The sequence below is a fragment of the Oncorhynchus mykiss genome, chromosome 2 (assembly GCF_057628025.1).
Source record: "Oncorhynchus mykiss isolate SJ-2025 chromosome 2, ASM5762802v1, whole genome shotgun sequence".
NCBI classification, from domain to species: Eukaryota; Metazoa; Chordata; class Actinopteri; order Salmoniformes; family Salmonidae; genus Oncorhynchus; species Oncorhynchus mykiss.
Window position 1 is genome coordinate 4,789,865 of NC_143023.1, and position 17,636 is coordinate 4,807,500.

At 44.6% G+C, this 17,636-nt stretch overlaps 1 protein-coding gene across 4 annotated transcripts in view; it reads right to left on the reverse strand.

Moving 5' to 3' along the window:
* Window positions 1-1,276: 1,276 nt before the first annotated feature.
* LOC110505062 (secretagogin) overlaps window positions 1,277-17,636 on the reverse strand; it is a 25,366-nt gene continuing 9,006 nt past the window's right edge. For 3 of the 4 annotated variants that reach the window (XM_090216310.1, XM_090216314.1, XM_090216320.1), the window contains 6 exons: window positions 14,326-14,403; window positions 8,482-8,537; window positions 6,963-7,008; window positions 6,797-6,856; window positions 6,053-6,121; window positions 1,277-4,211 (listed from right to left, as the gene is read on the reverse strand). In XM_090216310.1, the coding sequence (XP_090072436.1) occupies window positions 4,080-4,211; window positions 6,053-6,121; window positions 6,797-6,856; window positions 6,963-7,008; window positions 8,482-8,537; window positions 14,326-14,403 (441 nt within the window). In that variant the 3' untranslated portion in view covers window positions 1,277-4,079. The remainder of the gene's footprint in view (window positions 4,212-6,052; window positions 6,122-6,796; window positions 6,857-6,962; window positions 7,009-8,481; window positions 8,538-14,325; window positions 14,404-17,636) is intronic. The other variant, XR_016490690.1, reaches the window with a different exon arrangement.

Below are 17,636 nucleotides of genomic sequence, written 5' to 3' on the forward strand. Positions count from 1 at the left end.
CCGTAGCAGTTTGTCGTTTCCTTTCTGTATACAGGCGATGTAGGGAAACACACCAGATGGTGATGACTAAACCATGTTTGTTCTGTCAGGTGGACGCTGATTGAGATATTCCACCCACCACATCCACTCCTGAATGAATGAATGGGTTTCTATGGTGACCTAAACTCTCAACTGCAGCACAAACTGCGTTCACTTCATTACACCTACATCCTAAAAGGATGCACTACTTTTGATCAGAGCCCTATGGGGACCCTATTCTCTATATAGTGCACTACTTTTGACCAGAGCCCTATGGGGACCCTATTCTCTATATAGTGCACTACTTTTGACCAGAGCCCTATGGGGACCCTATTCTCTATATAGTGCACTACTTTTGACCAGAGCCCTATGGGGACCCTATTCTCTATATAGTGCACTACTTTTGCCCAAAGCCCTATGAGACCCTATTCCCTATATAGTGCACTACTTTAGACCAGGACCCTATGAGCCACTTCCCTACACAACATTTACATTAGGACTCTCTCATCTATCCATTGATGGATCTGAATACAGCTGGAATATTTTCTTTTTTTAGATAACCAGTTTGTTTACCACAATCAAATGAGTACTGTGTACTTCCCTCTCTAACCCAGCAAACAGACCATACAAACCATTACTGTAGTATACTTCCCTCTCTCTCCCAGCAAACAGACCATACAAACCATTACTGTAGTATACTTCCCTCTCTAACCCAGCAAACAGACCATACAAACCATTACTGTAGTATACTTCCCTCTCTCTCCCAGCAAACATACCATACAAACCATTACTGTAGTATACTTCCCTCTCTCTAACCCAGCAAACAGACCATACAAACCATTACTGTAGTATACTTCCCTCTCTAACCCAGCAAACAGACCATACAAACCATTACTGTAGTATACTTCCCTCTCTAACCCAGCAAACAGACCATACACACCATTACTGTAGTATACTTCCCTCTCTAACCCAGCAAACAGACCATACACACCATTACTGTAGTATACTTCCCTCTCTAACCCAGCAAACAGACCATACAAACCATTACTGTAGTATACTTCCCTCTCTCTCCCAGCAAACAGACCATACAAACCATTACTGTAGTATACTTCCCTCTCTCTCCCAGCAAACAGACCATACAAACCATTACTGTAGTATACTTCCCTCTCTAACTCAGCAAACAGAACAGACCATACACACAGGCAATATTGTACACACTAATGTTAAATGTATCTGGAAAATAGTACACAACACCAAGTGCCACTATTCTTGATTTAATTATCATTGTTAAACATCATCATATAATATTAAAAACAGCAACTCACCTAATGTACAATACAGTACTACACTTACATGCAAATTGCCCAATAGCCAGCTATGGCCAGGCCAACAAAACACAACGAGAAAAATATAAGCATCATTCACAACACAGTCTTGAACATTGAGCCTTCTCCTGCTTTTTCAAATAGATACACTTTAATTTACCAGTAGGCTACCTGTATTATTCTGTATTAATTTACCAGTAGGCTACCTGTATTATTCTGTATTAATTTACCAGTAGGCTACCTGTATTATTCTGTATTCATTTACCAGTAGGCTACCTGTATTATTCTGTATTAATTTACCAGTAGGCTACCTGTATTATTCTGTATTAATTTACCAGTAGGCTACCTGTATTATTCTGTATTAATTTACCAGTAGGTTACCTGTATTATTCTGTATTAATTTACCAGTAGGCTACCTGTATTATTCTGTATTAATTTACCAGTAGGCTACCTGTATTATTCTGTATTAATTTACCAGTAGGCTACCTGTATTATTCTGTATTAATTTACCAGTAGGCTACCTGTATTATTCTGTATTAATTTACCAGTAGGCTACCTGTATTATTCTGTATTAATTTACCAGTAGGCTACCTGTATTATTCTGTATTAATTTACCAGTAGGCTACCTGTATTATTCTGTATTAATTTACCAGTAGGCTACCTGTATTATTCTGTATTAATTTACCAGTAGGTTACCTGTATTATTCTGTATTAATTTACCAGTAGGTTACCTGTATTATTCTGTATTCATTTACCAGTAGGCTACCTGTATTATTCTGTATTCATTTACCAGTAGGCTACCTGTATTATTCTGTATTCATTTACCAGTAGGCTACCTGTATTATTCTGTATTAATTTACCAGTAGGCTACCTGTATTATTCTGTATTAATTTACCAGTAGGCTACCTGTATTATTCTGTATTAATTTACCAGTAGGCTACCTGTATTATTCTGTATTAATTTACCAGTAGGCTACCTGTATTATTCTGTATTAATTTACCAGTAGGCTACCTGTATTATTCTGTATTAATTTACCAGTAAGCTACCTGTATTATTCTGTATTAATTTACCAGTAGGCTACCTGTATTATTCTGTATTAATTTACCAGTAGGCTACCTGTATTATTCTGTATTAATTTACCAGTAGGCTACCTGTATTATTCTGTATTAATTTACCAGTAAGCTACCTGTATTATTCTGTATTAATTTACCAGTAGGCTACCTGTATTATTCTGTATTAATTTACCAGTAGGCTACCTGTATTATTCTGTATTAATTTACCAGTAGGCTACCTGTATTATTCTGTATTAATTTACCAGTAAGCTACCTGTATTATTCTGTATTAATTTACCAGTAGGCTACCTGTATTATTCTGTATTAATTTACCAGTAGGCTACCTGTATTATTCTGTATTAATTTACCAGTAGGCTACCTGTATTATTCTGTATTAATTTACCAGTAAGCTACCTGTATTATTCTGTATTAATTTACCAGTAGGCTACCTGTATTATTCTGTATTAATTTACCAGTAGGCTACCTGTATTATTCTGTATTAATTTACCAGTAGGCTACCTGTATTATTCTGTATTCATTTACCAGTAGGCTACCTGTATTATTCTGTATTATCTTGAATCTGTCACAAGAAAAGACAATCGATATCATTCAGAACAGTGCTTGTTCTACAACATGCTAAAACACCGGCAGCTGTTGTCTTCTTTGTTTTTGAAGATTGGACATAAAGTTCTGGGTGTTCTGGATGCATCAGAGTGAGGGGAAGGATCCGTTCTGGGTGTTCTGGATGTATCAGAGTGAGGGGAAGGATCCGTTCTGGGTGTTCTGGATGTATCAGAGTGAGGGGAAGGATCCGTTCTGGGTGTTCTGGATGTATCAGAGTGAAGGGAAGGATCCGTTCTGGGTGTTCTGGATGTATCAGAGTGAGGGGAAGGATCCGTTCTGGGTGTTCTGGATGTATCAGACTGAGGGGAAGGATCCGTTCTGGGTGTCCTGGATGCATCAGAGTGAGGGGAAGGATCCGTTCTGGGTGTTCTGGATGCATCAGAGTGAGGGGAAGGATCCGTTCTGGGTGTCCTGGATGCATCAGAGTGAGGGGAAGGATCCGTTCTGGGTGTCCTGGATGCATCACAGTGAGGGGAAGGATCCGTTCTGGGTGTCCTGGATGCATCACAGTGAGGGGAAGGATCCGTTCTGGGTGTTCTGGATGTATCAGAGTGAGGGGAAGGATCCGTTCTGGGTGTTCTGGATGTATCACAGTGAAGGGAAGGATCCGTTCTGGGTGTTCTGGATGTATCAGAGTGAGGGGAAGGATCCGTTCTGGGTGTTCTGGATGCATCACAGTGAGGGGAAGGATCCGTTCTGGGTGTTCTGGGTGTATCAGAGTGAGGGGAAGGGTCCGTTCTGGGTGTTCTGGATGTATCAGAGTGAGGGGAAGGATCCGTTCTGGGTGTTCTGGATGTATCACAGTGAGGGGAAGGATCCGTTCTGGGTGATCTGGATGTATCAGAGTGAAGGGAAGGATCCGTTCTGGGTGTTCTGGATGTATCACAGTGAGGGGAAGGATCCGTTCTGGGTGTTCTGGATGTATCAGAGTGAGGGGAAGGATCCGTTCTGGGTGATCTGGATGTATCAGAGTGAAGGGAAGGATCCGTTCTGGGTGTTCTGGATGTATCACAGTGAAGGGAAGGATCCGTAGTTAGAGGTCTTCTCTGCACGGGGAAGACTAGGCCTTATTGGGCTTCATTCCCAGGCACAGCGCTAGCTCATTCCTCTGGATCTTTCCATCTTTGTTGACGTCACAGTGTCCCAGCAGCACAGCCCTCAGTTTGTCCAGCTCTGGACCAGTGATGCTGGGCTGGATGGAAGATCAACAGGTAAAACACATTAGTAGTGAAACTATGTTTGTATAGATGTACTTTATATTGCACAAAAATTGCTCTTCCGGGACAATAAAGATCTATTGAATGTGTGGGCTAAAGTTATCGTATTCTGTAAGTTCAATGAGGTCAAGAGGTGAAGGTCAAGGAGCATTCCATCTGTTGTTGATGGATACAGAGGACACTGGACACAATTGATGTCCTTAGGGCCAGCCAGGACAGAGGACACAATAGATGTCCTTAGGGCCAGCCAGGACAGAGAACACAATAGATGTCCTTATGGCCAGCCAGGACAGAGGACACTGGACACAATAGATGTCCTTAGGGCCATCCAGGACAGAGAACACAATAGATGTCCTTAGGGCCATCCAGGACAGAGAACACAATAGATGTCCTTAGGGCCAGCCAGGACAGAGGACACTGGACACAATAGATGTCCTTAGGGCCATCCAGGACGGAGAACACAATAGATGTCCTTAGGGCCAGCCAGGACAGAGAACACAATAGATGTCCTTAGGGCCAGCCAGGACAGAGGACACTGGACACAATAGATGTCCTTAGGGCCATCCAGGACAGAGAACACAATAGATGTCCTTAGGGCCATCCAGGACAGAGAACACAATATATGTCCTTAAAGCCAGCCAGGACAGAGAACACAATAGATGTCCTTAGGGCCAGCCAGGACAGAGGACACAATAGATGTCCTTAGGGCCAGCCAGGACAGAGAACACAATAGATGTCCTTAGGGCCAGCCAGGACAGAGGACACTGGACACAATAGATGTCCTTATGGCCAACCAGGACAGAGAACACAATAGATGTCCTTAGGGCCAGCCAGGACAGAGGACACTGGACACAGTAGATGTCCTTAGGGCCAGCCAGGACAGAGGACACTGGACACAATAGATGTCCTTATGGCCAGCCAGGACAGAGGACACTGGACACAATAGATGTCCTTAGGGCCAGCCAGGACAGAGAACACAATAGATGTCCTTAGGGCCAGCCAGGACAGAGGACACAGTAGATGTCCTTAGGGCCAGCCAGGACAGAGAACACAATAGATGTCCTTAGGGTCAGCCAGGACAGAGAACACAATAGATGTCCTTAGGGCCAGCCAGGACAGAGGACACTGGACACAATAGATGTCCTTATGGCCAGCCAGGACAGAGAACACAATAGATGTCCTTAGGGCCAGCCAGGACAGAGAGCACAATAGATGTCCTTAGGGTCAGCCAGGACAGAGAACACAATAGATGTCCTTAGGGCCAGCCAGGACAGAGGACACTGGACACAGTAGATGTCCTTATGGCCAGCCAGGACAGAGAACACAATAGATGTCCTTAGGGTCAGCCAGGACAGAGAACACAATAGATGTCCTTATGGCCAGCCAGGACAGAGGACACTGGACACAATAGATGTCCTTATGGCCAGCCAGGACTGAGGACACTGGACACAGTAGATGTCCTTATGGCCAACCAGGACAGAGAACACAATAGATGTCCTTATGGCCAGCCAGGACAGAGGACACTGGACACAGTAGATGTCCTTATGGCCAACCAGGACAGAGAACACAATAGATGTCCTTATGGCCAGCCAGGTCAGATGTTCATAACAACAACATACACAACAGGTAGCATGTTAAGACTGACTCATAAAGATATACAACACAACAGGATAAAACAATAGACACTTTATTCTACCTTTCCCAACACAATATTGTCCCACATGACCTTTACAAAGACATATAGTCAATTATAATAGGAGCATGTATTGTGGCACATTCATAAAGATATTGTCTGATATTCTTCCCCACAACTTACCCTGACCAGTTCCATCATGTCTTTTACAAAGCCATCCACCTCTGGTCCTTCCAAAGCTCCGGTGTTACTCTGACCAATGGAGAAGAGAGAACATAGAACTCATTAAAAGCTCTGGTGTTACTCTGACCAATGGAGAAGAGAGAACATAGAACTCATTAAAAGCTCTGATGTTACTCTGACCAATGGGGAAGAGAGAACATAGAACTCATTAAAAGCTCTGGTGTTACTCTGACCAATGAGGAAGAGAGAACATAGAACTCATTAAAAGCTCCGGTGTTACTCTGACCAATGGGGAAGAGAGAACATAGAACTCATTAAAAGCTCTGGTGTTACTCTGACCAATGGAGAAGAGAGAACATAGAACTCATTAAAAGCTCTGGTGTTACTCTGACCAATGGGGAAGAGAGAACATAGAACTCATTAAAAGCTCTGGTGTTACTCTGACCAATGGAGAAGAGAGAACATAGAACTCATTAAAAGCTCTGGTGTTACTCTGACCAATGGGGAAGAGAGAACATAGAACTCATTAAAAGCTCTGGTGTTACTCTGACCAATGGGGAAGAGAGAACATAGAACTCATTAAAAGAGCATCATGCCAAAATTGTAATCTCTCTTCTTCTCTGAATGCAGACCAAACATCCTTGTTTTGCAACTCGTATTTAATTTACAGACCACAGAGGAAGCAGTTGCCCTGCAAATCAAATCTAACATCCCAGCCCCGAGGGTACTCTTGTCTGTACTCACAACATCATAGTGGTTGAATATTTTGTCAAAGTCTCTCTTTCTGTCTTCTTGACTGGAGGCCTGTAAAACAGAGTCAATTTATGGTTAGTTTCATTTTCCATCTTCCTAGGAAGATTTAGCAGAGTAATGTAATGAACATTATCAGAAACACATCAACTGAACTCACATCCATTTTGAACTGTAGCATGAAATTCTCTTCTAGAGCCAGGATCCTAAAGGAAAACAGGAAATAAACAACAGTTTGATCAAGCAAAACAACACAGTCAGAAAAGGTATTGGTACTCCAATATACAGTCAATTAGAAGTACCTGACCAAACGGTTCACTACTCAGAATTGTAATAGAGTCAATTAGAAGTACCTGACCAAACGGTTCAGTATTCAGAATTGTAATAGAGTCAATCAGAAGTACCTGACCAAACGGTTCAGTATTCAGAATTGTAATAGAGTCAATTAGAAGTACCTGACCAAACGGTTCTTTATTCAGAATTGTAATAGAGTCAATCAGAAGTACCTGACCAAACGGTTCAGTATTCAGAATTGTAATAGAGTCAATCAGAAGTACCTGACCAAACGGTTCAGTATTCAGAATTGTAATAGAGTCAATTAGAAGTAACTGACCAAACGGTTCTTTATTCAGAATTGTAATAGAGTCAATCAGAAGTACCTGACCAAACGGTTCAGTATTCAGAATTGTAATAGAGTCAATTAGAAGTACCTGACCAAACGGTTCAGTATTCAAAATTGTAATAGAGTCAATTAGAAGTACCTGACCAAACGGTTCAGTATTCAGAATTGTAATAGAGTCAATCAGAAGTACCTGACCAAACGGTTCAGTATTCAGAATTGTAATAGAGTCAATTAGAAGTACCTGACCAAACGGTTCACTACTCAGAATTGTAATAGAGTCAATTAGAAGTACCTGACCAAACGGTTCAGTATTCAGAATTGTAATAGAGTCAATCAGAAGTACCTGACCAAACGGTTCAGTATTCAGAATTGTAATAGAGTCAATTAGAAGTACCTGACCAAACGGTTCTTTATTCAGAATTGTAATAGAGTCAATCAGAAGTACCTGACCAAACGGTTCAGTATTCAGAATTGTAATAGAGTCAATCAGAAGTACCTGACCAAACGGTTCAGTATTCAGAATTGTAATAGAGTCAATTAGAAGTAACTGACCAAACGGTTCTTTATTCAGAATTGTAATAGAGTCAATCAGAAGTACCTGACCAAACGGTTCAGTATTCAGAATTGTAATAGAGTCAATTAGAAGTACCTGACCAAACGGTTCAGTATTCAAAATTGTAATAGAGTCAATTAGAAGTACCTGACCAAACGGTTCAGTATTCAGAATTGTAATAGAGTCAATCAGAAGTACCTGACCAAACGGTTCAGTATTCAGAATTGTAATAGAGTCAATTAGAAGTACCTGACCAAACGGTTCAGTATTCAGAATTGTAATAGAGTCAATCAGAAGTACCTGACCAAACGGTTCAGTATTCAGAATTGTAATAGAGTCAATTAGAAGTACCTGACTAAACGGTTCAGTATTCAGAATTGTAATAGAGTCAATCAGAAGTACCTGACCAAACGGTTCAGTATTCAGAATTGTAATAGAGTCAATCAGAAGTACCTGACCAAACGGTTCAGTATTCAGAATTGTAATAGAGTCAATCAGAAGTACCTGGACAAATCGTTCAGATCCAAGCGACCGTCCTTATTTTTGTCAAAAATCTTCATCTGTTAGAAAAAAAGGAATTGAGGCATAATAAAACATGTGCCATTTTAGACCAACGGAGATATTAAATATATTTAGCGATTACTGGTTTCCCTGCTTAAAAAACACAACTAAACATGTTTGTCAATGGTTCAGATCTGAGCACAAATAAACACATGCTGACGCATGTTAGCGTTTTTCATTATGAATCTTGTTCTGGGGGCAGCTCTGCAGAGTGGTCACTAGCTGGCAGAGACACAACGTGATTAAACCCAACCCTAACCTTAACCACACTGCTAAGCCTAATGCCTAACCCTAACCTCAACCACACTGCTAAGCCAAATGCCTAACTCCTAACCTTAACCACACTGCTAAGCCTAATGCCTAACTCCTAACCTTAACCACACTGCTAAGCCTAATGCCTAACTCCTAACCTTAACCACACTGCTAAGCCTAATGCCTAACTCCTAACCTTAACCACACTGCTAAGCCTAATGCCTAACCCTAACCTTAACCACACTGCTAAGCCTAATGCCTAACCCTAACCTTAACCACACTGCTAAGCCTAGTGCCTAACCCTAACCTTAACCACACTGCTAAGCCTAATGCCTAACCCTAACCTTAACCACACTGCTAAGCCAAATGCCTAACCCTAACCTTAACCACACTGCTAAGCCTAATGCCTAACCCTAACCACACTGCTAAGCCTAATGCCTAACCCTAACCTTAACCACACTGCTAACCCTAATGCCTAACCCTAACCTTAACCACACTGCTAAGCCTAATGCCTAACCCTAACCTTAACCACACTGCTACCCCTAATGCCTAACCCTAACTTAACCACACTGCTAACCCTAATGCCTAACCCTAACCTTAACCACACTGCTAAGCCTAATGCCTAACCCTAACCTTATCCACACAGCTAAGCCTAATGCCTAACCCTAACCACACTGCTAAGCCTAATGCCTAACCTTAACCACACTGCTAAGCCTAATGCCTAACCTTAACCACACTGCTAAGCCTAATGCCTAACTTTAACCACACTGCTAAGCCTAATGCCTAACCCTAACCTTAACCACACTGCTAAGCCTAATGCCTAACCTTAACCACACTGCTAAGCCTAATGCCTAACCTTAACCACACTGCTAAGCCTAATGCCTAACCCTAACCTTAAAGGCACATTTTTGTTTTCATACATTTCACAATATAGGCAATTTTGACTTTGCAGCTGGCCTATCTAAGGGGAAATCTCTCAGCTCTGCCTCCAAGACAAGACTGATGACAATAGAGGTCAACCTGCCATTTTGACTGCCTCTCTCTTTGAAAATAAATATGATACACAGGTTAGAAGTACTCTAACGAGAACGAGGTGATGCCAGACCAGGCCAAGGTGAGAGACGGAACGGGGTGATGCCAGACCAGGCCAGGGTGAGAGACGGAACGGGGTAATGCCAGACCAGGCCAGGGTGAGAGACGGAACGGGGTGATGCCAGACCAGGCCAGGATGAGAGACGGAACGGGGTGATGCCAGACCAGGCCAGGGTGAGAGACGGAACGCGGTGATGCCAGACCAGGCCAGGATGAGAGACGGAACGGGGTGATGCCAGGCCAGGCCAGGGTGAGAGACGGAATGGGGTGATGCCAGACCAGGCCAGGGTGAGAGACAGAATGGGGTGATGCCAGACCAGGCCAGGGTGAGAGACGGAATGGGGTGATGCCAGACCAGGCCAGGGTGAGAGACGGAATGGGGTGATACCAGACCAGGCCAAGGTGAGAGACAGAACGGGGTGATACTAGACCAGGCCAGGATGAGAGACAGAACGGGGTGATACCAGACCAGGCCAAGGTGAGAGACAGAACAGGGTGATGCCAGACCAGGCCAAGGTGAGAGACAGACAGGGTGATGCCAGACCAGGCCAGGATGAGAGACGGAATGGGGTGATGCCAGACCAGGCCAGGGTGAGAAACGGAACGGGGTGATGCCAGACCAGGCCAGGGTTAGAGACGGAACGGGCTGATACCAGACCAGCTCAAGGTGAGAGACAGAACAGGGTGATGCCAGACCAGGCCAGGATGAGAGATGGAACGGGGTGATGCCAGACCAGGCCAGGATGAGATACAGAACGGGGTGATGCCAGACCAGGCCAGGATGAGAGACAGAACGGGGTGATGCCAGACCAGGCCAAGGTGAGAGACAGAGAGGGTGATTCCAGACCAGGCCAGGGTAGGAGACAGACAGGGCAAGGTGAGAGACAGACAGGGTGATACCAGTCCAGGCCAGGGTGAGAGACAGACAGGGTGATACCAGACCAGGCCAGGGTGAGAGACAGACAGGGTGATGCCAGACCAGGCCAGGGTAGGAGACAGACAGGGCAGGGTGAGAGACAGACAGGGTGATGCCAGACCAGGCCAAGGTGAGAGACAGACAGGGTGATGCCAGACCAGGCCAGGGTAGGAGACAGACAGGGCAGGGTGAGAGACAGACAGGGTGATGCCAGACCAGGCCAGGGTAGGAGACAGACAGGGCAGGGTGAGAGACAGACAGGGTGATGCCAGACCAGGCCAAGGTGAGAGACAGACAGGGTGATGCCAGACCAGGCCAGGGTAGGAGACAGACAGGGCAGGGTAGGAGACAGACAGGGCAGGGTGAGAGACAGACAGAGTGAATCGGTAGGAGAGGTGTGACAGTCTCCCGCCAGACACTGGTAATCTAATATCTCAGTCTGTTAGATGAGATGATTAATACAGCTGGACAGAGTCATCTGCTGCTGGCTGCCACAACACAGCCCTGTCACAGTCCCAAATTACTCCCTATTCCCTATATAGTGTACTACTTTTGACCAGGACCCATAAGGAATAGGATGCCATTTGGGAACGCATTATCCTGTCTGATGAAATGGAGAGAGAGAGACCACACCAGGCTGCAGGAGGAGGCCATTTTCTCCTCAGGGAAGTCCATTTAAAGTTAGAGCAGAAGTTTTTCAGAGAAGGGAACAAGCCTCAGGGTATAGATAAGACTGGAAAAACCAGTCGGTGACAGTATATTGCGATGACCCTTTGACAGGAGTCTGGGAACAAGTCACATCGGGGCGGCAGGTAGCCTAGTGGTTAGAGTGTAGGGACGGCAGGTAGCCTAGTGGTTAGAGTGTAGGGACGGCAGGTAGCCTAGTGGTTAGAGTGTAGGGACGGCAGGTAGCCTAGTGGTTAGAGTGTAGGGGCGGCAGCTAGCCTAGTGGTTAGAGTGTAGGGGCAGGCAGGTAGCCTAGTGGTTAGAGTGTAGGGGCAGGCAGGTAGCCTAGTGGTTAGAGTGTAGGGGCAGGCAGGTAGCCTAGTGGTTAGAGTGTAGGGGCAGGCAGGTAGCCTAGTGGTTAGAGTATAGGGGCAGGCAGGTAGCCTAGTGGTTAGAGTGTAGGGACGGCAGGTAACCTAGTGGTTAGAGTGTAGGGGCAGTCAGGTAGCCTAGTGGTTAGAGTGTAGGGACGGCAGGTAGCCTAGTGGTTAGAGTGTAGGGGCAGGCAGGGTAGACTAGTGGTTAGAGTGTAGGGACGGCAGGTAGCCTAGTGGTTAGAGTGTAGGGGCAGGCAGGTAGCCTAGTGGTTAGAGTGTAGGGACGGCAGGTAGCCTAGTGGTTAGAGTGTAGGGGCGGCAGGTAGCCTAGTGATTAGAGTGTAGGGACGGCAGGTAGCCTAGTGGTTAGAGTGTAGGGGCGGCAGGTAGCCTAGTGGTTAGAGTGTAGGGACGGCAGGTAGCCTAGTGGTTAGAGTGTAGGGACGGCAGGTAGACTAGTGGTTAGAGTGTAGGGACGGCAGGTAGCCTAGTGGTTAGAGTGTAGGGGCAGGCAGGTAGCCTAGTGGTTAGAGTGTAGGGACGGCAGGTAGCCTAGTGGTTAGAGTGTAGGGACGGCAGGTAGCCTAGTGGTTAGAGTGTAGGGACAGCAGGTAGCCTAGTGGTTAGAGTGTAGGGACGGCAGGTAGCCTAGTGGTTAGAGTGTAAGGGCAGGCAGGTAGCCTAGTGGTTAGAGTGTAGGGACGGCAGGTAGCCTAGTGGTTAGAGTGTAGGGGCAGGCAGGTAGCCTAGTGGTTAGAGTGTAGAGACGGCAGGTAGCCTAGTGGTTAGAGTGTAGGGACGGCAGGTAGCCTAGTGGTTAGAGTGTAAGGGCAGGCAGGTAGCCTAGTGGTTAGAGTGTAGGGACGGCAGGTAGCCTAGTGGTTAGAGTGTAGGGGCAGGCAGGTAGCCTAGTGGTTAGAGTGTAGAGACGGCAGGTAGCCTAGTGGTTAGAGTGTAGGGACGGCAGGTAGCCTAGTGGTTAGAGTGTAGGGGCAGGCAGGTAGCCTAGTGGTTAGAGTGTAGGGACAGGCAGGTAGCCTAGTGGTTAGAGTGTAGGGGCAGGCAGGTAGACTAGTGGTTAGAGTGTAGGGGCAGGCAGGTAGACTAGTGGTTAGAGTGGAGGGACGGCAGGTAGCCTAGCGCTTAGAGCGTTGGGCCAGTAACCAAAAGGTTGCTGGATCGAATCCCCGAGCTGACAAGGTAAAACATCTGTCGTTCTTCCCCTGAACAAGGCAGTTAACCCACTGTTCCCTGGTAGGCCGTTATTGTAAGTAAGAATTTATTCCGAACTGACTTACCGAGTTAAATAATGATGAAATAAAAATACATCCTGAAGAACCTGTACTGTTGTAATAAACATCACTGCAACCAGATCTACCTGCTGAATCTATACCACGTTCAGTGACATGAAAGGCACTCTGAAAGAACCACGAATGAGGTTCATTTACCCTGCATTAATGGTTCTAGAGACTGATGACTGCATTAGGTTGATTAGACGTAGTGCTTGAGTTATCTTATTTTACACACACTGGAGAGAGAGAGATCGTAAATCAGTGGGTAAGAGACTATAAAGACTGCATGTCATGGCCAAAAGGGACAGGAAGCATCCCAAGACTGGCAACAGGAACCAAGAGGATATCTTTAGTACAGGCCCTATGTTCCTCCAGGAACCAAGAGGATATCTTTAGTACAGGCCCTATGTTCCTCCAGGAACCAAGAGGATATCTTTAGTACAGGCCCTACGTTCCTCCAGGAACCAAGAGGATATCTTTCGTACAGGCCCTATGTTCCTCCAGGAACCAAGAGGATATCTTTAGTACAGGCCCTATGTTCCTCCAGGAACCAAGAGGATATCTTTAGTACAGGCCCTACGTTCCTCCAGGAACCAAGAGGATATCTTTAGTACAGGCCCTACGTTCCTCCAGGAACCAAGAGGGTATCTTTAGTACAGGCCCTATGTTCCTCCAGGAACCAAGAGGATATCTTTAGTACAGGCCCTATGTTCCTCCAGGAACCAAGAGGATATCTTTAGTACAGGCCCTATGTTCCTCCAGGAACCAAGAGGATATCTTTAGTACAGGCCCTATGTTCCTCCAGGAAACAAGAGGATATCTTTAGTACAGGCCCTATGTTCCTCCAGGAACCAAGAGGATATCTTTAGTACAGGCCCTATGTTCCTCCAGGAACCAAGAGGATATCTTTAGTACAGGCCCTATGTTCCTCCAGGAACCAAGAGGATATCTTTAGTACAGGCCCTATGCTCCTCCAGGAACCAAGAGGATATCTTCAGTACAGGCCCTATGTTCCTCCAGGAACCAAGAGGATATATTTATCACCTCCAGGAACCAAGAAGAACACATTATCAGCGTTTGTTTTGAAATAGTATTTATGAATAAAAATATGAATAACATTCCACCAATGCGGCCACTAGGGGGCGATATGGTCATTTGACTACAGGAAAGGGCTACGAGACTGTTGTTTTACCATTGCGTCTGTGTACTCGTCCAGTTTGCTGGAGGACACAGCCTTCCCGTGCTTCTGGAACAAGTCCTTCAGGAAACCCTGTTTACAAAGAAGAATGAGGAAATAAAAAGGGCATCGTTTATTGGTTTACTTCCTGATTCCCTGAAATCAGATCTAACATGGTTTATTGGTTTACTTCCTGATTCCCTGAAATCAGATCTAACATGGTTTATTGGTTTACTTCCTGATTCACTGAAATCAGATCTAACATGGTTTATTGGTTTATTTCCTGATTCCCTGAAATCAGATCTAACATGGTTTGCTAAATATAAAGACATTACTTTCTGTGTGTAGGAGTGGAGTTAGACAACATTACCTTCTGTGTGTAGGAGTGGAGTTAACATTACCTTCTGTGTGTAGGAGTGGAGTTAAACAACATTACCTTCTGTGTGTAGGAGTGGAGTTAAACAACATTACCTTCTGTGTGTAGGAGTGGAGTTAAACAACATTACCTTCTGTGTGTGGGGGTGGAGTTAAACAACATTACCTTCTGTGTGTAGGAGTGGAGTTAAACAACATTACCTTCTGTGTGTAGGAGTGGAGTTAGACAACATTACCTTCTGTGTGTAGGAGTGGAGTTAAACAACATTACCGTCTGTGTGTAGGAGTGGAGTTAACATTACCTTCTGTGTGTAGGAGTGGAGTTAAACCACATTACCTTCTGTGTGTAGGAGTGGAGTTAACATTACCTTCTGTGTGTAGGAGTGGAGTTAAACCACATTACCTTCTGTGTGTAGGAGTGGAGTTAGACAACATTACCTTCTGTGTGTAGGAGTGGAGTTAACATTACCTTCTGTGTGTAGGAGTGGAGTTAAACCACATTACCTTCTGTGTGTAGGAGTGGAGTTAACATTACCTTCTGTGTGTAGGAGTGGAGTTAAACCACATTACCTTCTGTGTGTAGGAGTGGAGTTAGACAACATTACCTTCTGTGTGTAGGAGTGGAGTTAACATTACCTTCTGTGTGTAGGAGTGGAGTTAAACCACATTACCTTCTGTGTGTAGGAGTGGAGTTAAACCACATTACCTTCTGTGTGTAGGAGTGGAGTTAAACCACATTACCTTCTGTGTGTAGGAGTGGAGTTAAACAACATTACCTTCTGTGTGTAGGAGTGGAGTTAAACAACATTACCTTCTGTGTGTAGGGGTGGAGTTAAACAACATTACCTTCTGTGTGTAGGAGTGGAGTTAAACAACATTACCTTCTGTGTGTAGGAGTGGAGTTAGACAACATTACCTTCTGTGTGTAGGAGTGGAGTTAAACAACATTACCTTCTGTGTGTAGGAGTGGAGTTAACATTACCTTCTGTGTGTAGGAGTGGAGTTAAACCACATTACCTTCTGTGTGTAGGAGTGGAGTTAGACAACATTACCTTCTGTGTGTAGGAGTGGAGTTAAACAACATTACCTTCTGTGTGTAGGAGTGGAGGTAAACCACATTACCTTCTGTGTGTAGGAGTGGAGTTAACATTACCGTCTGTGTGTAGGAGTGGAGTTAACATTACCTTCTGTGTGTAGGAGTGGAGTTAAACCACATTACCTTCTGTGTGTAGGAGTGGAGTTAGACAACATTACCTTCTGTGTTTAGGAGTGGAGTTAACATTACCGTCTGTGTGTAGGAGTGGAGTTAACATTACCTTCTGTGTGTAGGAGTGGAGTTAAACAACATTACCTTCTGTGTGTAGGAGTGGAGTTAACATTACCTTCTGTTTGTAGGAGTGGAGTTAAACAACATTACCTTCTGTGTGTAGGAGTGGAGTTAACATTACCTTCTGTGTGTAGGAGTGGAGTTAAACCACATTACCTTCTGTGTGTAGGAGTGGAGTTAAACCACATTACCTTCTGTGTGTAGGAGTGGAGTTAAACAACATTACCTTCTGTGTGTAGGAGTGGAGTTAAACAACATTACCTTCTGTGTGTAGGGGTGGAGTTAAACAACATTACCTTCTGTGTGTAGGAGTGGAGTTAAACAACATTACCTTCTGTGTGTAGGGGTGGAGTTAAACAACATTACCTTCTGTGTGTAGGAGTGGAGTTAAACAACATTACCTTCTGTGTGTAGGAGTGGAGTTAGACAACATTACCTTCTGTGTGTAGGAGTGGAGTTAAACAACATTACCTTCTGTGTGTAGGAGTGGAGTTAACATTACCTTCTGTGTGTAGGAGTGGAGTTAAACCACATTACCTTCTGTGTGTAGGAGTGGAGTTAACATTACCATCTGTGTGTAGCAGTGGAGTTAAACCACATTACCTTCTGTGTGTAGGAGTGGAGTTAGACAACATTACCTTCTGTGTGTAGGAGTGGAGTTAACATTACCTTCTGTGTGTAGGAGTGGAGTTAAACCACATTACCTTCTGTGTGTAGGAGTGGAGTTAACATTACCGTCTGTGTGTAGGAGTGGAGTTAACATTACCTTGTGTGTGTAGGAGTGGAGTTAACATTACCTTCTGTGTGTAGGAGTGGAGTTAAACCACATTACCTTCTGTGTGTAGGAGTGGAGTTAACATTACCGTCTGTGTGTAGGAGTGGAGTTAACATTACCTTCTGTGTGTAGGGGTGGAGTTAAACCACATTACCTTCTGTGTGTAGGAGTGGAGTTAACATTACCTTCTGTGTGTAGGAGTGGAGTTAAACCACATTACCTTCTGTGTGTAGGAGTGGAGTTAGAAACATTACCTTCTGTGTGTAGGAGTGGAGTTAAACAACATTACCTTCTGTGTGTAGGAGTGGAGTTAACATTACCTTCTGTGTGTAGCAGTGGAGTTAAACCACATTACCTTCTGTGTGTAGGAGTGGAGTTAGACAACATTACCTTCTGTGTGTAGGAGTGGAGTTAACATTACCTTCTGTGTGTAGGAGTGGAGTTAAACCACATTACCTTCTGTGTGTAGGAGTGGAGTTAACATTACCGTCTGTGTGTAGGAGTGGAGTTAACATTACCTTCTGTGTGTAGGGGTGGAGTTAAACCACATTACCTTCTGTGTGTAGGAGTGGAGTTAACATTACCTTCTGTGTGTAGGAGTGGAGTTAAACCACATTACCTTCTGTGTGTAGGAGTGGAGTTAGAAACATTACCTTCTGTGTGTAGGAGTGGAGTTAAACAACATTACCTTCTGTGTGTAGGAGTGGAGTTAACATTACCGTCTGTGTGTAGGAGTGGAGTTAAACAACATTACCTTCTGTGTGTAGGAGTGGAGTTAAACCACATTACCTTCTGTGTGTAGGAGTGGAGTTAGAAACATTACCTTCTGTGTGTAGGGGTGGAGTTAAA